The 26861-nt window shown below is 38.9% G+C and overlaps 1 protein-coding gene across 2 annotated transcripts; it reads right to left on the bottom strand.

Annotated features, from left to right (window-relative positions):
- Positions 1-323: 323 nt before the first annotated feature.
- mrasa (muscle RAS oncogene homolog a) lies at positions 324-26861 on the bottom strand. 2 transcript variants are annotated; one of them, XM_042426699.1, is made up of 8 exons: positions 26616-26861; positions 15903-16174; positions 14827-14980; positions 11270-11369; positions 10017-10096; positions 8325-8392; positions 1326-1447; positions 324-943 (listed from the first exon to the last, which is right to left on the bottom strand). In XM_042426699.1, the coding sequence occupies exons 2-7, from the start codon at positions 16093-16095 to the stop codon at positions 1368-1370; spliced, it is 675 nt and encodes a 224-aa protein (XP_042282633.1). In that variant the 5' UTR covers positions 16096-16174; positions 26616-26861; the 3' UTR covers positions 324-943; positions 1326-1367. The 2 variants fall into 2 exon arrangements, with proteins under 2 accessions (XP_042282633.1, XP_042282634.1); XM_042426700.1 differs by lacking the exons at positions 324-943; positions 1326-1447 and having other exon boundaries at positions 4413-8392; positions 26616-26857.

Here is a 26861-nt window from a genome sequence, read left to right on the forward strand (position 1 = left end):
CTGCCTACACACTGATGCTTCAGTATTAATAATCTAATAATGTCATATATAATAATATATCAGTCAGAGGGATGAAATGAGTACCTTTTACTAATAGTTTAAGAATATTTTACTGCTAATATTGTACTTTTACTTAAGTAGGATTTTACATGCAAGACTTTTACTTGAAATGGAGTATTTTTACATTGCTGTATTGGTATTTTTACTTAAGTAAAGGATCTGAATACTTCTTCCACCACTGCATACCAAGGACAAAAAACAAACACACTGAGAGGTAAATGTAAACATTCACAACAAAACGAAATAGATCGATATGTGTTACTGCTGCAACAGCGTTAAATATATTGCTGCTTCAAATGCTTCCTCAGGTCCTCAGCACATCTTAAATTAACCCATTGATCCCAGTCACTTATAGGTCCACCGTGATGTTGACACTATCTATACACAACACTAATAAAGTGACAGAGAGTGTTAGGTTTCCACTGAAATGCCAATATCCTTCCCTCCTGCTGCAATATATCCAGTAGTATCTATTTATTTCTCTGAGACATTATTGTCTATATTGTCATTGTCACTATCATGAAAATAGCAAAACCAACACTGTATTCATCCTACTAACAAATGTAACCAAAGCCTGATAGAGTTTTATTCTTCTGTGATTCAGTTTGATGGCCTGCTTTCTACAACATTATTATATTTTATTAGGATTGTAAACATCCCCACATTACATGCAAAAACAGATTAAAATTACGGAGTTGGGAGACGTCAGCCAAATTCTTTTTCTGCGTGTTTAGTAGAGCAGAAGCAAAATATTTAAATGTATTAATGGGTGATTCAAACTGTGTGACGAAGGTGGTGTTTTCTCCACAGTCAAGCATTTCGTTTGAATGCTTCAGCTCAGTCTTCTGTTGGGCTCAGACGGGTTCAGGCCGGGTCACCATACCTGAAAATGAGTCGGGCAAAGTCTGTCTCATTCAGCTCCACTGTCTAAACTCTTGAAAGAATTCTGACTCAAACAGTAATATCATTTTAAGGCAGGATTAAAGAATGATAGTCACATATTGCACACATGTAATCAGTAATTCATGCGGTGCTCTGAAAGATTGTTGTTGTTTTTCCATCTTGCAACAGCGAGGACCACATATAAAGGCTCCTCTGCAGTGATAACAATGTGAACCTCGCTAAAGATCTTAATTATTATAGACGGTGACAGGCTTTTCAGGATTTTAGTCACAGTAGTTGTGTTACGTAACTGTTACGGTAGTTACAGTTAAGAGAGCAGCAGAGGTCGGACAAGGTGATGGAAGATTTGTGAGAATACTTGCCTGCACCCCGGGGAGACGTCTCTCTTGGATGGAGGAGAGCTCTCAACCAGACGAACAGACTGTCTCTTGTTTGCTCCTGAGTGATGCACAGTGAGGATATGAAAAGCAAAATGCCACCAAATCTGACATGAAAAAACAGAAAAAATGTAATCCTGTGAAACTGCAGTTTGCACACCTTCGAATTACAAAATGTTACATACAGATGAAGGTTGCTTTGTCAGAGAAAAGATAAATATTCTCTTTTCAATCCACATAAATCAAACTTCTGTGTTTTCAGTATGTGCGTAGCGAGCTACAGCTACTCTTTGGTTAAGCTCTGAATTACACTTCCTGCCATGCAACTTGATAGCATTTTTTTATTAAACCCTAACCAGCATGTGTAAAATCAGTGGAGCACCCTTCAAAATTTTGTTTATGAATTTGTAAAAAATGACAAATTCCAGATAATGAGCAGAAAAAATGTGTCTTGCTGCAGCAAATTCATTTTCTATCTTTCTCCTCTGGCTTTTCCCTGAGTTTCATGATTCTTCTCTCTTCCTCATTACATTTGTATTTCATGCTTTCACGCTTTCTCTTTGATTAAGAATCCCAAATGTGATTTCAGATTTGAATTGTTCAGTGACAAATAGACCGACACGAGGTCTTGACTTCCGTCTTTTTGCCCTCTCTCTTGCGTTTCTTCTTTTCATTTGTTCCTTTCTTTTCCACTTTTTGTTGACATCTGTCTGTCCTCTCTGCTGCGCTCTACCAGCTTTGCCAGGAGAAAAATTTCTCCAAAGGATTTTTTGACAGTCATACCTTCACACCTCTGTCCATCCTGCCAGCCTTTCTCACTGTCTCACTCCACATTCCTACGATCCCTCCTGTCTGCACGTCTTTCTCTCATTCTGACCTTTTTAAATCCCTTTTCATCCCTTCATTCATTTCCTTGTTTTCTTTTAATCATCTGCCTACATTACAATTAGCACAATTACTGTCTGGCTTCACTGCATCTTCCTGCATCTTTGTTTCTCCTCTTTGATTTGATCTTTGTCTTTCCGCCTTATTACCTCTCTCTTCCTCTTTCCCTCTGTCGCTTTCTCACCTGTCTTCCACTTCTCTCCTGAAAACCACAACAACCTGACCACCTCTTTTTAAGTACAAAACTGTTACATCTGTCATTTGCAATTACAATGTGATGAAGCTATTATTAAATGTGACAATTTAAAACAGTGAAACAGCTGGTCGTGAAAAATTTCTGATTTTCTTGATGCCAAAGCAGCTACGATCATATTGTGCATTTTGACACACATAAGAGCTTTAGCACACACTCACACACAAAAGCTTTGAATGAATAATTGTTGAATCAGACTTAAACCTTTTAAGGCATCAATCTGCACATAAAATCAGCCTAAGTTCACTCAGGTAGAAGTTACACTTTATAGCGCTTGTCTTTCTTTTTTTTATTTGAGCCTCAAAACCTTTCCCTCAGCACATTTTAGCATCGATACATGCTTAATTCATGCACATAGCATTCATAGCATCTCACAGGGACGCTATGTAATCACACAGGAGCTGCATCTTCTAAAAAAGATACAGCTCCTTTGAAATGCCATTAAAATTAATGCCAGACTGGTTGCAGCCAAAATAACAACAATTGCACTCAGTGTAAAGGTTCTGCTGTTGATTAGTGCTGCTCAAATGAATTCAGACAGTTTGAAAGATGTTGTGCATGAGTGTAATCAGTCCAGCCAACTGGTATACAGATCAGCGCCCAGCTTCCTGATAAATGGGATTTCACTGCAGGAAATATACTGTACAAGACATGAAATATACATGATTGGTAAGGAAGCTGTGCTAGGTTGTTATATACAAAGAGAAGAGGAGGTACCTGCGTGTTGATGGGAGAAACAGAATAGAAAACATGAGGTGTGCACTGCATGCGAGATGAGTTAAATGCATCTGTAAGTAATTACAGTGAGCAGCCATGTAATTGAAAGGCAAAAGTCAGAAGGAGCAGAAAACATTAGCTTTTCCCACTGGTTTAACATGACTAAACGGTGATGTAACCAGTAGTGGCAGCAAAGTGGCCGTACCCGGTCAGTGACACTTAAGAAATAGCAGTCATCAATTGTCTCCATGGACACCCCATTTCCATTTAAATGAACCATGTATAAAAATAAAAAAAAATCTACTGACCTTGTTTTACTTTTTTTTTTTCATTTAATATGCAATTTGAGTGTTCAAGACATTGTTTTTAAGAAAATGTTTTATCTTCAGCAGGTTTTTAGTTCAGTAATCTCTGACACATCTCTTATGAGTTTGCTGCTCTAAATGCAAACATTTGTGTTTGGCTTCTACAACCAAAGTAACAAGTGAGGACGAGTAATCAGGGCAGTGCTGCCTCCCAATGGTAAGAACTGCGAATAGCACTTAGACATAGTTCAGAAACTTTGAGGTTCAGGCATTTTCTGATGGAAAATGTGTAGTTTTTTTTCTTGCATACCCTACATTAGTGCCGATTATACTAATGTGTGTAACTCTCCTGATCAATTGAAGGCTAAATAAAATCACTGTCTCATCTTTTAAGCTGTTTTGATATTGGCTCCAAATCTTCTCAGCTGATTACATGTACATGTAAGTCCATGTTTAAGATAGAAATTATATCCACCTTCCTACTAACCCTGGACAACATCTTGCAGCTCTCTGGTTCCTTCGTCTCATATTGAGCACCTCTGCTTACCAATTTTATTCTGAGAAGGAACATGAATGTAAATCAATAGAAGAGATGCAGTACCTGTTCTGTGTGCCAGCCTGCCTCAGTTCCCTGAGGGGTTGAAATCAATGAGGCAAAAATGGAGCTTTCAGCAGTCTCGTATCTTTGAGCCCAATGGGCCTTGACAGCTCTGGAGATTAATGAGGGAAACTTCTGCTGAACAAGCAGGACGACTCTCAAAACACGTGTAGCCATGTTCACCGTGGCTGTTGAACACGGGCCGTTCAGCGGTGAGTTACCGTAGTGTGGGGCTCAGCTGACAAAGAGCTGGCATGCATTTTAGTACCATGTACGTCCACCCACCCTTGACCAAAAATAAAACGACTCAAATATTATATGTCTAAAGTCACAATACTTTTTATTTCTTTATTGAAATATAATCGACCCCTGAGGCTAGATAAAAAGGCCACACAGTTTGTGCCTCGTCTAGCTCCTCAGTCTGACACAGCCAGTTAGAACACAATAGACCTGTCCAAAAAACACACATTACACAACTGCTGTGACAACTCCAATTTTTTTTTGTTTGTTTTTTTGTTTTTTTTTTGTAATACAAACTTAAAAGTTTACATGGCCCTTTACATACTAACAATGTTTCAGGACATACACAACTCAAATCATTTGCATAACTTCAACAATACTTGGAGTCTATTTGACAAAGAAAGCTACCTTTCAAATAATTGAAAACAAAAGTGCTCAATTTAGCTCACATATGATCCAGGGTCAGATAATCGGTATAATTTATTCACTTTCAGCATTTGTATTTGGTCTGCCTGAAATGTGAAGACGACGCAACAAATCAGCAGGTTTTTTGTTTTGTTTTTTTTTTTGTACCAGCCATGATGATTAATCCAAGAAATCTAACAATCCAATTTGTCAAACTGTCAAATAGTCAACTAGAAGACACCTGGCTGGTACATGAGTTTGGTCTGCTTACAGGAATAGTTGTACATTTTGGGAAATACACTTCTGCACTTTCTTGCGCAGAGTTAGATGGGAACATTGATGCCACTCTCATGTCTGTGCAGTAAATAGGTAGTTGGAGCCAGGAGACGGTTAAGTTAGCTTAGCTTAGCATAAAGACTGGAAACAGGAGGAAACGGTTACATGGCAAACAGGATATAATGTGTTAATTAGTGAGCTTTAAAAGTTGTTGGTAGGTGGTTTGTGTTACCTCCTACCAGCCAGGCTAGCTGTTTCCCTCTGTTTCAAGTCTTTATGCTAAGCTACGCTAACCGGCTGCTAGCTCCAGCTTAACCGAACAGACATCCAACTCTATGTAAGACAGCGAATAAGCGTATTTCCCAAAATGTCAAACTATTCCTTGACGGAATTTCACATTGAACAATGAAACATATTTAAAATTACAAGTTGGACAACAAACTCTCTCTCTCTTTTTTTTTTTACCCTTGTATGGTTATATTTTTCACTAGAGAGGCGATCCACATGAGCTCCAGTAAAGCAGAGGTCCTTATACTGTTTAAGCTCAGGATCATATTCTGTTTCTTCATCTTGGTCCACGACACATTACAAGTCTCTTCATAAGGGGGCTCAAAGGCAAAAAGGCCAATGACCCATCAAGAGTCCAGAAGAAAAAAAAAAAAAAAAAATAGGGAGGGGGGATTTTTTTTGTCCAGGTCTGGGACACGCTGAGGTAACATAGACAGTAATAAATTATTCCGTTGTTTAAAAAACACTTTGCAAGAATCATATCAATAATTCATATCAATAATACAAAATGGTATCAAACATACATGATGCAACATTTTCTTCAAACACATTCAGTTTTTGTTTTTTTTTTTCCTTTTTTGTTTTTTTTTTTCCTCTCCCACGATCCAGAGTCTGTTGCTTCATTGCTCAATGATCAGTACTTCAATGTTTTTAAGTCCTTCTCTGGAAACTCTTTGTGAAGTCCCTTTAACAGTAGATGTAGATTAATACTGTATTCCTTCATTTGTTGAGGTTGATTTTCCACTTTCATGCTGAGGTGAATTTGTGTGCCATTCAATAAATGAAGTTTTTTTTTCCACACTCAACCATCTCATTTCAAAACTGAGCGACATAGAATTATTTTCTGTCAATTCCTTTCGACTGATTAAATTCCAACTTATTTAATCTCGTTACAATCATCACCAAGGCAACAGGCATACACAGGCACACAGGGCTACAACACTAATCTCCCTTTTGCTTGTTTTTAGTTATTTGATTTTTTTTACATTCAAATCGTTTTGACCGTGCCTTTCATTTCTCTTACAGATCCGAAAAGTAAACGACATGCCAATAGGAAAGTCAGAAATCGTATTAAAAGTGCAAAAATGTATTCCTTCAAGAGACAGTATTCGTCCAGACAAAAAAAGTTGTCCACCAAAACTTTAGTGCGTTAACAGTACAAGCCATTTCATAGGTTATTAAATTGTACATTCCTATCAACCTCACGACTACAAACATGAATATACTGAATGTCTTGTTGCTTTGAGTGTGTGGTTTCCCCAACAACTAAAACTTCATCTGTAGCTAGGTTAACATGGCTTTTTGAGCCCTGGGAGCATCACACTGCCTCATCCAGGAAGGCTTTCAATCTCTGACGTATTCCCAGGGCTACAGTATATATATATATCCCCAATCTAAAAGGAGTATTGTCCTTTACTGAGCGTGATTCATCTTCGAACATAGTCCTGAATTCAGCTGTGCAGTTTGAAAAGCCCCAAGACTTGTATTAAAGTGACATCACATTATTTTGGTTAGTGGCCAGTGCAAAACAGCGTCTCCAGCCTGTTTCAGATCTGAAACATGTAGCTCTCGTTATCCCTTATCTACTGTTTCCTACAGATCCTTTTGTTAAACAGCATGACATTTGTTTACATTGCCACCTATAATCTGGTTTTTATATCACAAATATACTTTAATGTTCTATATTTCTTTTTAGATACAAAAAAAAACAAAACATGGAAAGTAACTTGTTTTTGAAGATTCTGCTGAGAATAAAATAAAAAAATATCAGGATTACTGTTCATACAGCACTGATCAAGGTTTGTACTCGTCATGCTGTAGACAGTGACTGTAGAGGCAACCTAAATTAACCGTAATTAATTTCAGACACTTCATGTAAAGTGGCTGTGATATACTGTCTGTCTTTTTGATGAGAAAATAATAAATTTATAAGAGTGTCTGTAAACATGGCCGTTGACACGTCAGTGTTGGTATGAACCCTGTTACGTTTACAAGTGTAACCACATACACCGACCCATCTTCCTCCTCCTCCTTCACAATTACAATTTTTTTTTTTAAACGTTACTCAACGAGCTGATATGACCGTAGCGTTCACTTGTCAACCGATATGACACATTTTCTCAGCATCATGTCACATTTCCTTTCGCTTGCTACAACACGTCCTTCCATCCTGTCAGAACTCACATTCCAAAAACCAGAGCGTCACATGACCACGAGGTACACGCAAGAACTCACAGCTCACTCATCGACAACACCGCACAACATCTATTTTCATATGTTTCCCAAAAAAAAAAAAAAAAAAAATCACTGTCACCACTCTCATATTTATCCACTGTGCCCTTATGATGTCCGCTCTGCAGAGAGAGAGAACACGGAACTAACAACGACCAATCTAGAAATAACACAGGTGCTTTTTTTTTTTTCCAGAAGTTGTAGGAGGGGAAGTGTGAGGATAGAAAGGTGATGACCAGCAGGTTTTTTTTGGAGTTAGTCCATAAAACACGGGGCGCCGTTTTGAGCCAACTCCTCCCTTTTCCTTCCCTTTCTTATGAAGACAAAACTTACAATATCAAGATGATATTGGCTCGTTTTCATGGTTCCTCAGAGTCTGTTATCTTGTGCCACGTTTGATAAATGAATTCAAAAATACACTTGATTGAGAAACTGTTCAGAGTTACTGTACTTCTGGGTTGAATACGGATGAGAGAGATCAAAAACCTTCAAAAGGGGGACCATAAATTGAGGAAAGAGGACATAACACTCGTTCCAAGGCGTTGTGAAGGGCAGAGGGGACTTCAGTTGAACATTTCAGATTCACTTCTCCCTCCTTGGATCCGTCCAGCCATTCATTCATCGATCCCCCCCTCTCCCTTTTGTGCTCCAGTAGTTATCGACTGCTGGGGAGTTCCCTGACATCCAGAAGGTGTGTGGGTGTGCGTGTTGGGTGTGTGTATGTTCAGAATGATAAAAGATGGATGAGGGAGGTCACAATATGGCGCAGTGGAACCTGTGAGAACCTGTGGAACGTTCTGCTCTCCATTTCATCTTCTTTTTCTTCTTCTGGTTTCGCTCTGGGACCTGTTGTCTGCAGGTGTAGAAAAAGAAAAATAGCTTGAGAAAATAATCTTAACTCAAGGTTCACTTACTAGCTTTTTTTCATACTGGCTCATAATTTTTAATTTACAATGAGATTAAGGGAAGTTTATTCACCTCAGTGGTTACTTCTAAAGTCAAAGCTAATGTTAAAGGAATTTTTTTGGCAAGAGTTAGATGAGGAGACTGATACCACTCTTATGTCTGGGCAGTAAATATGACGCTACAGCCAGGAGATAGTTAGTATAGCTTAGCTTAGCATAAAGACTGGGTCTGTCCAACAGTAACAAGATCCACCTACCAGCACCCTCTAAAGCTCAATAACATGTTATGTCTAGTTTGTTTAATCCGTACAAAACCAAAGTGTAAAAACTAGTTGTGGTTTTACGGGGTTATGTGCCGGCCTATGTCTTAACTGTTATCACTGTGAAGGCAAGCAACAGGCTTCTGACAGTAGCTTCAAATGTAGCATACAGACATGATCTTTTCCCTTCATGTCTATAACCATTTCTTTTAAGCAACTATCCCATTACATGCCCATTCAGTCAGTTTTGGTGGACATGTGTCAGGTGACACAGATGATGATGGCATGATTACTGAATGATGTAATTCTCCTATTGGATTTCTTGTGTGATGTTTGAAAATGTATATAAAGTGGTCTTCAACCTATTATTAGTTTGGCGCCTGATGACGGCAGGAGACAAAACGTTTGGCTGATTCAACATGATGCTGTTTGAATGAAGCAGAAGTCTGTGTTCAGTCCTCCTCCTTCAAGAGGGTGAACATGTGCCAGTCGCCCTTTGTTTTGTGAACATTTTTTTCCACCTCTACTTTTCCTCTTTCCACAATACTTATTTTTACAGAGTCTGTGATTCATGCACCACTTATTCCAGCAGCACCTATTATAAATCACAATGGCAACTATACAAGTGAGTCATACTAAGTTTAGAACCAGTAAATATTATTTGTCACCTCTTAGAGATTTTACATTAAGCATTTCATAGGTGAGTGTTCAAGTCAGCCAATTAGAGAAGCACAAGGAGGCAAGACAGTTGTTGCCAGAACCACTAGTGCATCATCCAACCCCCCATTTGACTGGCTTTCTATAATCTGACCACAAGAGGGCAATGCTGATTCATCAGTCTGCTCTCTTCAGTTTAGGACTCATAGGAATGGAGAGATGAGAGTTTGCACTGGATTTAGATATTTGGGTAAAAATCCTAAAATACAGAGACATGACTACTTGTTGACTTGGTCGTAGCAATAAAAGAAGGCCCTAAAACAGGATATGACCACATACAAAACATGGACACAAACCAAATTCTTCTGAAATTACATGTGTTAAGACAGGAAATAGCTCTGGAATTTTTCTTTCCTTTTCCACTCCCTACAAACACTTTCACTGGCCTCACATAGCAGCGTAACACTCTGTACCATAAACTTCTAAAGAAGAGGAATACACACTGGTATGTTTTTTTTTTTTTAAAGGGGAAGGGGTGGAGTGTGGGGGTTACTATGGGTGAAGCTTTCTTACGTACGCTATGTTTCGTGCAAAGATCTCAAAGGTTTTTATCTACTGAGAATAAGTGAAACAACAAAACTGAACCTGAAGTTACCTTATAACACGGACCAGTTCATGAAAGGCTTTGTCCACATTCATCGGAGGATCCTTGGCACTGGTTTCAATATAAGTTATCTGAAGAAACAAGCAGAAATATTCCAAGTTTAAGCACATGAGTTGTATTACTGGCATAGAATTATCAATTTAGTTGAATAACTACATAAAAATACTGTATTCATCATAGGAAAATACAGAACAGGGAGACCTAATACAATGAATACAATAGGGGTTACATATGTCTACCAGTCAGGGAAATGACAGTGATGAATCAGCCGTATCTGACGCTAGTAAGTGTGTAAACATCCTTAAGCGCACTTATTTGCCGGACTGCTTATGAACACTTCAAAAACTTCCAAATTTAAAAAGGCCCCTTGAATCCAAAATAGAAAAAGAAAAAAAAAAGCATGACATAACAGTCCCATGAAGTCACATCCCTGGAATTAGAGGTTACAGTATGTGTGTGGCACAGTGAGCTGTCATTTTCCCCGAATCCCTCTGGACAGAACTCATTCGACACCACAGACAGAGAGCAAAGTCAGCCCTCTCTTCATCCAGGAAGCTGAGGTTACGTTATTGCCAAATTACACAGCATTGAATACAATCGATGTGTACGTTTTGTAAGAAAACACGCAACGATAATCAAAACAAAATATACTGTATATCCTACAGAATAACCCCACAGATATTTTCATAAAACTGTAATAGCCCACAATTAATACTCCTAGGTAATAGAGAGTGGTATCATTCACTCACTAAGCAGTAATCTCTCCAAAAATATTAAACCTCACTTCTTAAACCTTGTGTGATTTCTGGTGTCGCCTTGTGTAAAGAAGAGCTCTCTCAGATCAGTATGATTGGTGTATTCTCTAATGTCATGTTTGCCTGTTTCAATAGTCAGGTATTGTCACATTAGGTGCATCCTATGAGTGAATACTGTGTATCTGAATTTACAGACAGTCTACTGTTCAGTTATAGAAATCAAATTAAACTAGTTCTCAGTTTTGGATTTAATTATTTCAGATACAAGGACAGGCTGTTTCCTCGGCCACTGTAGTGCACATGGACACCTCACAAACCTATTAGAAACCTGGTTTAAGATGTACATGGCCAAGAAATCAGGTTTCTCCAGTAGAAATCTGGCTGTGTTGACATGATTTCTCAGATTGATGTGTTTACACCTTACCCTTGTTAAGAAATCATGTTAGCCAACAATAAGTTTAGGTGTTTAAGGAGAGGGTCACTACTTACATTATGTTTTGCAGCCATCTCTTGGCCCTGGTCGGAGGTGACCTTTCTCAGATGGACCAAGTCCACTTTGTTTGCCACCAGCACCATGGGGAAGGCCTCCCTGAGAGGAAAAGGACACACACACACACATATACAATATCAAGTATTTCTGTATAACTGAATAGTGATTAGTGACTATTGCTTTGACCTGACAGGTTTAGCTCAGGTCAGGATATATTATGTCATCAATACTGCCAACAAACGCTATATGAACTCCTAGTAGGAGCATCACATGCTACACAAACTGTCTGTGAAGTGTCATATTTCTGCAACACTTAACTCTTGTAGAAAAGTGAGCTACAGTTATACCACTAAATATGGACAGATAGCGAGTCACTCAGTTCCAGTTTCTATTTTTGTTCCATCTCAAGCTCGGTTTTATTAGCTACTGTCAGTCACTGTCACGGACAGACTCTTTTCTTCCCTCACAACGGACACTCGCAACATGACAGATTTGAATTTTTGAAGCGACTATGAAACGCTGGGCCTCTGCAGTGTCATGAAAGTGAAGCAGAGAAGAGATCCCAAAGCACTGTCTCCCTGTAAGATATGACAATGTTACGCACCGATGATTTCTGCTGAGCCTGCAAATCTCAACCAGACTGAGGCTGACAAAAGCTCCACAGTAACAAGGCGGCATTTTCTGAATACCTGTAATATTCTGAATTTTAGTGTATTTTCTTAAAAAGGTATGCACATTGTGGAATCAGACTTTATCAGATGATGTGACTGAGCTGATTTGGACTTTAAAAAAAGGTAATAATATCATGCAAGATTTGATGTTTTGTCATTAACGTTCCCATTATAACATTTTACTCACAAACTTAATAAAGGGCTGACAACGTGAGCAACCAGAATATCAGTCAGGCTGTAAGCAAATCCACAGTTTTAACATATTGTAAATGTCTTTTACATGTGAAACAGCAACTTCCTCTTTTGGTAACTTTGGTTTCCGGGACTTACTATATTTAACACGGTTATGCACACACACAGTTTTCAATGCAATGGTTGATTGTTTTGGGCATTTTGGGTGCTTTCCATTTTGTTTTCAAAACCAAATAATTTGGTTAAAAGATAAATTTGACTGACTGGTTATTAAGCTACAATCAGTCTGATTATCTGACTGCTGATGCTGAAAATGAACTCGCTATAGTGATGTTGCTGTGTTCCTAAATCTCAGTTGTTATCCTGATGAGCACAATGTTTTTATAACCAATAGAAAGTATAACCAAAGGAATGAAAGTAAGAAAACAACTGTATGGTCCTTAAACAGAAAGGGGAAGCTCAGCAGATGGTCCATTAAGAACATGTTTATGGTCCGTGTAGCCTCCATCCAAAGCTGTGTTCAACTTGTTTGATTTAAAGGTTTTGGATTCACTGAAGGCCTCTTAACTGTTTTTTCTCACCTTATAATGGAACATGATTATTTAATCACCATCAGATGTGTTACTAGGGTGCGGCCTATATAACATACCAGCGCCTGTGTTCTACTATGACTGTTGATCTTGAAGGCCTGAAGGCCGAAACGTCATCTTAATAAAACAGAAATGCATATGGAGCCAGAGTGTGCGACACTTTTTCCTACTCTCAAGTCTACTTCCAGTGATCAGCGCCTCACTACAACCCTTGGTGTGCGTTACTTTTCCATTATACAACTTGTTTGATAACAGGATAAACAAAAATATGATGCATTATTTTGTTTTTCCATTTTTCGTGTGAATTAAAAACAAAAATGGAAATTCACATGCTTTTCCGTTTCCATCTTCAAACAGGCGATTGGAAACTAAACCAAAACCGAAAAACAACTTGTTTTTCGCTTCATCGTTATATCTCTATTATCTGTCCCTACTGCATCTCTACATGATTCCAGTTAGGGATGCTGACTATTAAACACCTCCCAAAAAGTTTTTGAGTTTATTAAATACCTGCAGCGATCCCCCGTGCAGAGAGACATTGTGCGCATTTACGCACAAAGCACAGCAGCGTAACGTCACTGATTATTTAAATCTCCCAACACACTGACAGGATCAGTCAGGATCTAATGTTAATTAATGCTCTGTGTGTTCTTCTACACATCCAAAAGGTCACACACACACCGTCCAGGTTCATACAGTGAAATTCCTGATAAATCCCGAGCTCCATCAGAGCCGTCTAAAAAATTTATTTCAGACGCTAAGAGTTTAATCGTGTTTCCCCTGGAGAGTTTCCTCTGTTCTGACAAATTTTTTAACTACAGTTTTTAGTTTTGCTGCTTAAATATCCCACAATATTTACTGCATTGACATTACTGCACCCATGGAAACATTTATAATTACTGAAAGCAGTTGCTCTAATCTATAAAGTAAATCATTAAAGAAAACACTCATACATCAATACAACACACAATAAAGAAATCACCTGGAAAGCTTGCACTGCTTGACATGATTTAAAAGCGATACAGCCTACAGCGACCAGTAGAGGAGGAGTGAAATGTCCACAGTAAGCAGCTCTGTCGGGCACACCCGGTTCTTCCCCCCCACTCCCATAGCTTTACGTGCAGGGACTATTTTTGCCAGACCGGCTCACACACACAACACACACACACACACACACAAAAAAAGTTATTGCAACTCCACAAATGGGCCTATAGGTTGCCAGCCAACTGGAGGCGTGGATGCTGCAGCATGAATAAAAACTTTAAAAGCAGCAAAACTAAAAACTGTAGTTATAAACTTAAAAAAAGGACAAAGGAAACTCTCCAGGGGAAACAGAATTAAACTTTTAGCTTCTGAAATAATTTTTTTTTTAGACAGCTCAGGATGCACACAGAACGCTAACTACCATTAGATCCTGAGTGATCCTGTCGGCATGTCGGGAGATTTAAATAGTCAATGAAGTTACATGTAAATGCGCACGTCTCTCTGTGTGGGGGATTGCTGCAGGTATTTAAACTCAAACGGGAAAAGCATATGAATTTCTATTTTTTTAAATTCACATGAAAAACAGAAAAACAAAAATAACGCATTATATATTTGTTTATGCTGTTATCAAACAAGTTGAATGCAGCTTTGGATGGAGGGTACACGGACTGTTAACTCATCATAATCTCTAACACACAATGCTCTACTGCTGGTCACTCAACCACATTAGCTCAGGTGGGATTGATTTCTCACTTTTAACTCACATCAGAAAAATGTTTATGGCGCATGATGTCACACACACACACACAAACACACACACACACACACACACACACACACACACACACAACCCTCTGCAAACTGTTTCTCTGTGCTTGATTGTTGGAAGTTTGTTCTCTCTAAAGGAAACTAGTGAAGATTGACCATGATTTCTGTTATTTGATATTCAGCCACAGTGTAAATAAGTAATTTCTATGAAATCGTAATATAACATCCTTTGAGACATTCCTACATACGCTAAACTCACGGTAATTGACTCCTAACCATATCCATATCATATCTCAATATTCCTTTGTAGGTTTTTATGCATGTGTTCTGAGCTCAGCTGTTGTATCCTACCTGTCTTTGACCCGTAGTATGAGTTGATGGAATCGGTCAACGTGTTCAAAGCTGGCCTTGTCTGTCACCGAGAAGACGATGAGGAAGCCATCTCCTGTCCTCATATACTGCTCCCTCATCGCACTGAACTCCTCCTGTCCGGCTGTGTCCAGCACTGGTTTGATGAAGGGACACAAATGATCATACACAGGATTTTACTGACCTTTTCATTCAAAACACACACACAGATGATATACTTGACATTGGCTTTCTGGAGCAATTACTGTAAGTTTGTATAGTATTCCTATTATTCTTACTTTTCTTATAACCTCGCTTCTTTCTAATCAAACTCTTAGATCTAACAAGTATACAATGACCCAGTTTGCAGTAGTCATTGCACAATAAGATTTCAATATTGTTATGGTGACCTGTTCCAATTTTCTGAAAGCAAATGGTCTGCAATGAGGATATTCTTGTTTCCTGCACCAAGTCGTGGGAAGTTGTATGATTACCTCCACTTATGCACACAGTAACTTTTTTTTTTTTTTTTTAGATTTTGGTGACCTTGTGACCCAATGATCTTTACCCTGAGTGCCACCTTCAGGCTACACTCCCTTTATGTAACTTTTCTGTCCAAACTAGGAAGATTTAGGGCCATGACAGAGTTCATTTGGCTCAAAATCATAATCACATATTGTCAACTGTAAAACAGATATTTTTTTTGGTGTGGTTTCTTAATTCCTTCCAGAGCTTTATGTTTCCAATATAATTTGGAAAACTTAATGGAGGGAAGGGATGAACCCATGGAATGAGAACATTTCTCCCACATATTACAATATTTGTGATGCCTTTTTCTAAATGTCTTTAATTCTTTCACAGAACTGCTATAGTATAGTTGGCCCACTGTCTGAAGCAATTTAAAAAGATTTCAAAGATTTCAAATGTGCAGTCTTTGGTCAGTGATGGACATGTATAATTGAAACCAGGAGTAAAAAGTAAAAAAAATAAACCCTTTTAAGAAGATCAGCATGTGGAGATAGGATCATTCTCAGCAGCTGCTTGGCTAATTCCACATGCACAAACTTTTTTTTACTCACCATCCAGTATTGCCCACTGTCCGTCGATCTCTGTGTGTTTAAGATACGAGTCCTCTATCGTGGGATCGTAGTCTGGCACAAAGATCTTTTGGAAAAATTGGATGGTGAGGGCACTTTTCCCAACGCCACCATCCCCCACCACCACCAGCTTGTATGTTGGCAGGTTGTCACTTGGCACAGCACTGGTCGCCATGGCTACCTCGGCAGTGGTGGTTAAGGTGGGAAGTAGGCTTGTAGGTGGTGGATGAGACACACCTGGTTGTAATGGAGGACTGAGACAGACAGAGAGAAAGAGAGGAAGGGGGGCGGGGGGGAGAAAGAAAAGGGGATTGATAATAAAAAGGGGGGGAGGGAGAGAGAACAAGGGAGTGAGGTGTTAAGGTTTTTTGTTGCGGCTGCTTTTTCATCACCATGGAGACCACAGCTACAACTCGTAGATGAAAGCAGAAAGATGGCAAAAATATATGTAGTACAAAAATAAAGAAAGAGGCCAAGTTCAGCACACTACAAGCCCACCTACAGCACAGACTTTTAAACTTTAGATACACCTAGCAAAGACAGACCACAACATAAATAACAACTGTACATTATTGTATTCAGTAATATGGCATAATGGACTTAAAATTGATGAGATCATAAATCCAGTCGTATTTCACCCACTTATCTTTTTTGTGTGGATGCATTTGATTAATTTGCTATTTGGGTTTATCTGAAAATGCTAATTCGGGCAAAAGCAGGAGAACTAAACTGAGTAATATTTTCTCAGTGAAGCAACAGTTGTGAAATTAAGAGTGAAAATGTTCAAGTGAAAAAAGTTAAAACAGTGAAACAATTTCTATTTTTAGAGGGAAGCTGGTGTTTTCCAGTCTCTTAAATACAGTTTTTTTTTCTTAGAGCGAATATCTAGCTACCATTACAGGAACTGCCTCTCTGGGGACTATCGTATTGACTTGAGAAGTTATGCAAAATGGGCAAAAATGAAACCACAGATCCCTGCACAGTCCTGTGACTGGGCAATCAGCAACACAAAGCCTGTGCCACTGTGCTAAAGGGGTACATGGCTTTCTTCACATTTTGGCAAAATTCAACAAATGCACTTATAGTATGAACAAAAAACTGAAATGAGTTGACGCTTTCCTTTTTCCTGGTTTAAATGGGGCTGTTGCTGCTGTCCTTTTTCCATCAGCTCCAGTACAGCGAGCTTTGGCCTGAATGTAGCGTTTCAAGCTGTGATCATATGCCTTTTCACTTGGGCCTCAAAGCGGAGGATAACCAAACTGACGATATCATGGTTCTGCAAAGGTCAAACCATGATGGTCTCTACCCCCGACCAATCTGTATCATCGCATTAAAACAGGCTGGTTGTGGTTATGGAGGCGTCTATGAAGAAAGAGTTGTTTTTAAAAAGGTGCTATGTTCTGCTTCTGGTCTCTCTGGTTTCACTACTTGTTCTTACTGTCAAACACATATCGGCCTCACTGATGCACTCTCATCAATTGATGTGGTTTAATCAGAGCTGTATGTGCCGTCTTAAGATATTGTTAATGCAAAACCGAATATTTCCTCCAGCTGCTGCTTCATAACACGAGCTTCCCAATGGCAAACCACAAAAGGCTTTTATTATGGAGCGGCTACAGGAAGTGCAGCGGAATTTGTCACCAAGGTCAGCACCTTACTGCTTTGGTGATTTAAGATACGAGAGCAGGAGAGGAGGGTGAGAGAAATCGGAAACAGAAGAGTGAGACGGTGGAAGCAAGGGCACATGAGGACAAAGTTGAAAGAGATGGTATAAATATGGTGTTGAGTTGATTCATAGACACCTCTCTTTTACTGCCTGTTTATGGCCAATTATTTTATCATTATTTCTACATAAAATACATCAAATTCAAACATGTTTAAAATAATCTGAGAGTGACGAGCAGCAACTTAAGACTTGATCAGTAAGCAGATGATTAGAATCAGTAAACACAACTTACTGAGTAATTTTATCACTTGACTGTTAACAGACTCAGTCCAACTTGTTCAAATCAGTCGTAGCACCCAAATTATAACCATTATCGTCCCATAAATGAGAAAGCATATCCCACCTTTAGTTAGCCTAATTATGATCCGTGTGTTGTTCCTGATAGACTACATTTTAAGATAATGTTACGGAGGAGATGGTGATGAAATAGATCCTGCTGTAGGGTTCATGCTATCCCAAGATCAACGGTTGGTGGAGTTAACACACAGATAAATATAGTAACCAAGCGGCAACCTCCGGGCTGAAAAATGAAGCCAATGCGTAGGTGCCAAAAACTGCAGTTCCTCAAATGGCCACTAGAGGCTGGGTCTAAAAGCGTGTCAATCCTCATAGACCCCCCATGTTAAAATGCTGAACTTTACAGCAGAAATAAACATGTTTACAGCCTGGTACAAAAAATGGTTTTGGTCTCTATAGCTAATTTCCCCTTTCATGACAACTGTACAGGATGGTGAATTTTTTTAGACCTCATTTCAACTTTAATAAGCCGTAAAGTTATGAATAATTAAGGACGTGGCTGCTTTGAGTAACAGGTCACTAGCCGCTAGGTGGCTTGTTTCAGCAACTAGGCTTCGTTCGGTCTGCTTCAGCTTCACCTCTTTGTCCATTTTGGATTAGCCGGGAGTTAGGCAGAGTCAGGCACTGCCAAGATAACGACGGCTCGAGCTGCCAACCATGAGCTTCAAAACCACTCTTCAGAAATGAATGAGTGACGTCACGGTGGCTACGTCCATATTTTTTTTTACAGTCTATGGTAGTAACCCTGCAGGAAGGAGACTGCAAGGTAGGAAATCTAAAAATGTGGGAGTATATTTGATTTGTAGTGAATAGGTTAAAAAAATCATTTAAGACAAAGCATCAACACTTAATACAAATTAAATTTTTATTTGAAATTAAACTAATCTATCCCATCTTACTGTGAAACCATCATATTTATAGTTTTCATTAAACTGTAGAACCAGTCAAAAGCAGATAATAAAAAAAAAAAACTAAAAAAAACAGTCACTCACTACTAGCACAACTCCCCCACCACCCACCCACCCACGCACCCATTCCTCCTTCATCCACCAGGAAACAGCTGTCAGCTGGCTACGGTCCATCCTATCCTGCCCAACACAATGGAGGGAAGGAAGATGTTTCCTTCCTTTCCAAAGCCAGCCGGACAGCCAATCAGTCAGTCTGAACCAGTCAGTCAGCCACATTGGACAAAGAATTTCTAAGCCAAAATCCTGATATGAAAAAGCTCCGACAGTCAGTTACTTGGCGGGCTGTCACAAAGTCACAAAATAGGAGTAGTAGGAGTATATAACACTATACCGTTTCATTGAATTACTACTGTGGACAGTTTCAGTGCTGGACAGAAAAAACAAAAGCACTACAGCTTAAGAAGCACCATGAAATCACAATACAGCTCCTGCCACCAGTTGTCTGTCTGCATCCAGACCTTTGAATCTGCCCACTCCACCGAGTCGAGTTGGAACGATTTGACATTTCTATCTGATATCAGGAAAACCAGTTGTGGTTTTCACACCAGTCATGCGTAGGGGTGGCCTAGCTGAAGCAGTCAGGTCACAACCTTGTAGGGTGTGTCAGTATTTCCCACTGACAGTCTATTCGGTGCGGTGCACAAACCTCTGAAACACAACTGTTCTGTGAGACAAAAATAATCCACAGACAAGCTTGGTAGAGGAAATTTTACTGTGTCCAACCAAAATTGGCCCAATCTGGCCAGTGTGGCTACAGGGCTTTACAAACCATGATGTTTTAAACAGAGGACCAATGAATGCTGCAAAAAAAACATAGTTACTGTAACAACAACACTTGTCAATGTCCACAATAATGGCAATAAATTTGTAAGCTGACATTTTCCATTGCTAAAAGTGGTGCTTTCCAAAAAAAACACTCTCCAACAGGGGATAAAAATTGGAAAATATCATGTGTTGTGGACAGAAAAAATTGAAGCTTTTCAAAACAAATCACTGGAATAATTGAGTGATGTTATGTAGTAGCAACATTAATAACTTTCTGATGACTACAACTCTCTCTGGAATCACTCATTTTGTATGTCAACATACAGTTACTCACAGAAGTGCTGTTATTTACATATTTATGTTTATTTATGGCACACAAATTCAAGCATAAAACTGTGATTGGATTAAGGGCCTACATGCAGCAACACACAAATTACTATTAACTCTGGTTAATAGGTATTTTTAAGATGCATCAAATCATTATTTTATAGTATGTGAATGAAACAGAACACCCGTATTGAATATAGGGGATGCAATTATAACAGTTATTTTCTTCATCAATTAATCTGCAATTATTTTCCTGATTAATCTTTTAGTTTATAAAATAAATAGAAGATAAAAGTAAAAATTTTATTAACAATTTCTCATGGCTATGTCTTCAGTGTGTTTGTTTTGTCTAATTAACCGTCCAAAACCTTAAGAAATTCAAGTTATTATTATTATATAACAAAGAAAAACAGCAAATGACCACAATGACACGCTGGAATCAGAGAAATGTGGCACTTTTGCTGGAAAAAATGAATAGTAGTCGGTGATTAATATTCTGTTGATCGACGAATCATAAGACATAAGCACGATGCAACAAACTGAGAATAAATCAGCTGACACCGAGTGGAGTATCTGTCCATGTCTGTCAAAATGTTCAAGCTGTTCTCTACTCCTTAGATTACTGGTTGTAAAGCACATTTTTTTGTTTTAAGCCAAACAAAAACAGGAAGAAAAGACTTAACCTTTGTCCTGTTGTTTTGGCCTGTGTATGCAGACAGCAAGCTTTTCTGAAAATGCTAATGAAGACAGAAACATATCCTCATTTTTGAATTCCTTTTCATTTTGCAATCATTAAAATCAGAGAAACTATCATTTCAAATCCACAAATTTACAACACACACACTGCCATCAGCACAGCAGACATACACGGTAACTTTACGGCTTGTAGCACTCACTGGACAACATGTGAAGTGCTATATAAAGCATCTTAAATTCATTTGGAGTGCTGCTCTGCAATAATTTGTGTGCTGATTCACTTGATTTGTCACCTTAAGAGCCTATCTCTACGGTTATGGTTAACCAGGAAACATACTAAGTTTCTTATCATCGTGTGACAGCTACAAAACCAAAGAAGAGTGTCAAACCAGTGACATATTCTGTCAATCTGCAGCACACCCCCCCCCCCCCCCCCCTACAATGACACGACTCAACAGGTGTGTGGTTTTACATATTAAAATAACAACAGGGGCAGCTGGTGTGATTTGGGCTTAATACTTTGTCTTCAACGGGACTCCATTAAGTCACTCTGGCCTCTTAAGAAGTGGCTAGTTGCTGCCTTGGGAAAGGATAAAAGGGACTTCCCTCTTCACATGGGAACAAAGCAGCAACATAACTCACAGAATAAGAAGGAACACAGCGGTGCACACCCCGGTCTGTACTGTAGCGTTGATATCAACACTCATCGATCACTCAAAGCAGGTGTTAAGACACGGTTCACCGAGTTCAAAATGTTCTCAAACCTACTTCAAACTCCACCTTCAACTTTTTTCTCTCTTTGACTGAGAGATGATCTTATCTTTTGTTTGAAGGTTGTTTATTTTCAGCTTATGAAACTCATTTAAGAGATGCATCATTTCATTTGTAAACCAGTAAATATTTTTCCAAAATGTTGAATTTTGGAAGAAACAGCCAAGTGCCATCCCAAGAGAAGCAGAGTGCCATAAACAGTCATGAATATTGGCAATATTCTACAATAATTAATGCATATCAATATATGATTATAGTGTTAATCAGCTCACCATGTTTGCCATCATGGTATCACACTCACTTGTTTTTATGTACAAAATAATTTCTGGATTAAGATGAACATCTCGAGCATCTTCTTCACACAAGTACAAATTCAGAGCGCAGTAAGATGCAATCTGACCGACTGAGCCACCGCAGTGTTTCCTTTATATTCATGAATTCATGAGTGCCACTTCTAAAATTTCACACGATCATCAATATCAACGGGCTACTAATGATTTTCACTCACACACACTGTGCGACCACGAGAACTCCCCGTCATTGACTAGTGCATCAAATCCCAGAATCCTCCCTCTCCTCATTCTTCAAAGGATATCTATGTGAAAGGTACTGTTATAGGAGTAGTAAGGAATAGGACAGTGCATAATGTGTGAGTGTAGCGAGTGTGTGCTTGACAAGCAGCAGAAAAGTGACAGTGAATGTGAGCGGAGCAGAGGAAAAAGGTTAGCAGTAAGTTGTCAATCTGGCAGTAAATGAACAGTACAGGATACAGAGTGTCAGTTAATAAATGCTGCAGCTTCTAAAGAAAAGAAAAGTCTTGTCTATTGTTTCCCCAACTGCTGGAAAAGTGAAGGGGGTTAGCTCTGAAGTTAGCAACAATGGGTTAGTCTAACTTGACAAGGCTCCCTTAAAGTGGACTCTCATTCTCATTTTAGTTTCAATCTCAGTCACTCCTAAACAGAACGGAGAAATGTGACTCCTGAGCCTCTTGAGTTTTGCTCAGCATCCCCCACACCAAAGCAGTCAACCTAGAGGAAACACTGCAATGTCTTCTATTATAGACAGTATAATATATAAGATTATTATCCTGAGACAGTGTTTCAAACAGATTATTTGAGCAACAGTAGGTTATGCTAAAGATACAGTGTGTCCAGATGTCTTTAAACTTGGCATCCTTTAAACCATTTTGACAATCAATTTGAATCAGATACACATAAATAGAAAATCATGGTAGAAAATGATGACAGACTTCATACCAAGATCTTCAACACCCAGTGTGACATCTGGCAGGGAGGACAAAGTGCAAATAGCCTAATACTTGGCTGCGCAGCTGATCACATGATTGTGAATCATCGCCAGTGACTAACTTAGCACAGTCTCCGGTCTCGCAGCATTTAGCCATAAATTGCATTGATGTCTTTTTCATTATACTACACCATTTGGAGAATTTCTCTGCGGATAAGGCTGCTATTCACAAAAAAGTTCACATACACAAGCCAAATGTCTCACTGATGTACTGTGACTTGCTGGGGGCATTTTCTACTCTGACCTTCCCATTCATTCATTCTGAAAATTTTACATTTTTTTTCTGGCTGTTTGGGAGTTTGAACCCAGGCACAGGATGTCATGACCGAACCCCTCCCAGGCATCAATGACAGTGAATGATTAAGTATACTGTATGAACAACTCATTTGCAGTTGCTTTTGGGAGAAAGAAAGAAGTGCATTGAGCCAATTATATGGTATGGTTTTAGATACCTATCATTCAAAGGACATAAAATAAGGTACTACAATTTATTTGAGGTATGATGCAGATATCTTGGAACAAAGGAAACCACGTCATTTCCCAGTAATCTATGGTATTTCTCAGTAAAATGTACATTAGTCATTGCAGACAGCAGTCAACAGCCAAAAGTGAAAAAATTAGAGCAGTAATTTAAATCTAATAGTGAGCAAACTGTCTCAATAGTACAGCCAGACAATAAAGATACTTCACTGCTATCACTTAAGTCTGATTTATGATAGGTCGCTTGACAGAAATGAAAGAGTCACGCGACGTCTTATGAAATGTATGTTTCAGCGTAAGGTTTCAGTTGTCTCCATGGTAACCAGACTCCAGCCAGCTTGTTTAGTTACATTACATCATCCCGCTCTGGATTAATTAAACAAGGACGTTTTCTAAAGTTACAGACCAAAATATCACTCAGGAAGTTGAGCGAAAACTACAATCACCATGGCGACATTAGTAAGACTACCCAATCACACCGCAAAACAAAATATGACAGTGTCCATGACATAACAAAACTCTCCAAGTGCACAACATGAAAGGAAAGTGTCGAGCAGCCTGCCATAAATCTGTCTTCAGGGCTGGGTGATAAATACGTGTTGCTGTTTATCGGCTTCCAGGAAATCTAGAAAATTCTGTCGTCCAAATGAATAACTCTGAGCAAGCCGTGATTAAAAACTAAGAAATGTAAAAAGAGTTTAGTGTCATGTTATGCATCACTAAAGGAACATACTGTAGTTCACTGCTTTGAAAACCAATTTGATTTGTTCATATATCATTTTGTATTTGCTACGATGTTGATCTATAGTGGAAAATACCCTTAAAAACATGAGGATAATGATGCTTAGCCCAGATATAAAAGATGATATTGACACATCTTGATTGGGGATGTACAAAATTAACCTGCTCATCACTCACTTTAGTCAAAGTTAAAGGATCAAAACAATGAAATTTGTTTGGGGTTGTTAAACAAAGTCCTATTATTTTTTTACAGAAAGTGTCCAACTTAAGTAAGATCAGCTGTATCCGGTGCAACCATCATTATTCATCAACTACATTGCCGCAATGTCAACATATCAGTATGGCTGCTCATGTTCTTTGCTCTACTGAAAAAAAAAGGTGGAGTTTTGTTTTCGTCAGATTGGCATTTCCTCCTACTGTACCTTCATGAACTTTACATTGCGGTTATTGCTGTGACTTTGGATGTTAGTGAATCCCAGCACCACTGGTCAAGTTACAGCTGCAACAACACTACTGGTTTTTTGGGGTTTTTTTTCATACATACTGTACATCAGATTACATACATCAGTTGGAATGATACTGAGGTCTAAACTAAATGGGCAAAGAATTCAGTGAAAGTCCTCAGCCTGGCGACAGAAAGTATGGCCTCAAACCCAAAGCAACAAAGCAACTATTCATCTGAATTTCCTTGCAAAAAAAAAAAAACCTGGAGAACTTCTATTCTGATTTATTGTTATTAAAAGGAAGTATCATCCATTTAGTTTGAAACATAGACTACAAGAAACATCAATAAGGGAAATTTAGCATAGGACAAGGAATACGCTGCTGTAGAGCGGTGAAACACTATTTCAGCTGTGGTTTGGCTGCTCTAGTCTCTGCTTATAAAGGAGAATAATATTGGGTTTAGGATAATACATTAATTTTATTTATCCAGTCAGATTCATGCCCTGATTAACATTCCTATGATTACATGTATTTCCCTGCCTGGATTCGTCCTGGCTGTCAAATGACTGAACTAGTGCTGCAACAATTAGTCGATTAATCGATTGGTCAATAGACAGAACATTTATTAGCAACTATTTTTCGTTCATTCATTAATCATTTTGAGTAATTTTTAAGAAAAAAAAAAAGCCAAAATTCTCTCATTCCAGCTTCTTAAATGTAAATATTTTCTGCTTTCTTAAGTGCTCTTTGATTGTAAACTGAATATTTTTGGGTTGTGGACTGTTGGTCAGGATAAAACAAAACATTTTAGGTTGCATCTTGGGCTTTGGGAAACAGTGAACTAATCAAGAAAATAATCTACAGTTTAATCGATAATGAAATAGTTGTTAATTGCTGCCCTAGACTGAACCTGCAAACCAAACTTAAGGTCAACCTTCTGTTGTACTTTCAAATATGGGAAATGTGACCTAGGTGATACTCCATGCGAGCATGTTCCAATTTGAATCTCGCATGTACTTAAATAATGAGTAATACTGGGGCTCATTTTAAACCAAGCATCAACTTATCACCCAAAGGGTAATTTCCCTTGATCTAAGGTCACAATAAGTTTTAGGGAAAATGTGAAACAACATGCAAAAGTCAGCTCATTACTACTCTCACAAGCAACTTCACCACCACCACTATCATCATCATCATCATCATCATCATCATCATCATCATCAGGGTTTGACATTTCCATGAGGTTATGATGGAAGGATAAGGGTGGTCGGTTCCTGGACAGCTAAATTATCTGGTGATTTCACTTTGCTATTAATAGTGATTAGCTTGTGTGTGTGTGTGTGTGTGTGTGTGTGTGTGTGTGTCTGGGTGTGTGTGTGTGTGTGTGTGTGTGTATCTGTCTTACTGCAGACTGACTGGTGCTTCTGAATGATCTCATCCTATGATTTGATACATGAAGAATCTCTCTGTTCTCTCTCTGTCCAGCGGTTCAATCTGCACACCATTTCTGCTTCAGACTTGGACACCACAGTGGATGTGTCTATACTCCGTGCTAATATATATACATACATACATACTATATAATATATGTATAGATATATATGTGTGTGTGTGTGTGTGTGTGTATATATTGTATATATGTATGTGTGTGTGTGTGTGTGTAGTAGAAGTGATCATTTTTGACAGACGAGGAAAGACAAGTAATGTTTTTGTTTCGTCCCCATGGGAGAATTTTTGACACACAGGCAAGGCCCGTATGTGTGTGTCTATGTGTATGTCTCCGTGTGTCTGTGTATGTGTATGTGTGTGTGTGTGTGTGTGTGTGTGTGTGTGTGTGTAAGCGGCCGTATGGAAAACCGACAGTAGCCGCCCCTGAATAACGGATTTCGGTTGCTTCATCTTTCTCTTGAAGTTTGCAGCAAAACGGAATTTCCGCAAACGGGATTCAGTCGCTCATATTCTCAATTTAAAGGAGCTAATCTCCCTTGACTGTTTATCACGGTGTCATTTAGTCAAAAAGGTGACAGTTAGCTCGGCTACAGTAAGTTGTTTGCACACCAAGTAGTTAAGGATTTTAACGCTAGCTACGTTAACGGTTGGTGTTGCCTGCACTGTCCGCGGACACAGTCGTCCGCATTCACGACCCTCTTCTTTCTCAGCGGGAAAGCTACTTACCGATATGAGCTCCGCTGTCTGTGAACACAAAGAAAAATGCCCTCACACCGACATATTCCTCCTCATCTCTCTCCTTCTCTCCTTCAAGCCACCGCCGCCCTTTCGCCACAGACGGGAGTGTGCTCTCCACATCTGCGAAACAATACGTTGAGTAGCTAATCTTTGTATTGCAACAGCTGATGCTATAAATAGAAAAGCCCCAAAGGGGTGAACGCCGTTTTTCGTGAAAACATTCAACCATTAAAT

Source organism: Thunnus maccoyii, chromosome 11 (genome assembly GCF_910596095.1).
Source record: "Thunnus maccoyii chromosome 11, fThuMac1.1, whole genome shotgun sequence".
Lineage (NCBI taxonomy): Eukaryota > Metazoa > Chordata > Actinopteri > Scombriformes > Scombridae > Thunnus > Thunnus maccoyii.

Coding starts and splice junctions, on each gene's coding strand:
- mrasa (XM_042426699.1), bottom strand. CDS start 16,095: ATGGCGACCAGTGCTGTGCCAAGTGACAACCTGCCAACATACAAGCTG. Junction 14,981..15,902: donor ACAGTGGGCAATACTGGATG/GTGAGTAAAAAA, acceptor TCATCAAACCAG/TGCTGGACACAGCCGGACAG. Junction 10,097..11,269: donor AGATGGCTGCAAAACATAAT/GTAAGTAGTGAC, acceptor TTGTTTCTTCAG/ATAACTTATATTGAAACCAG.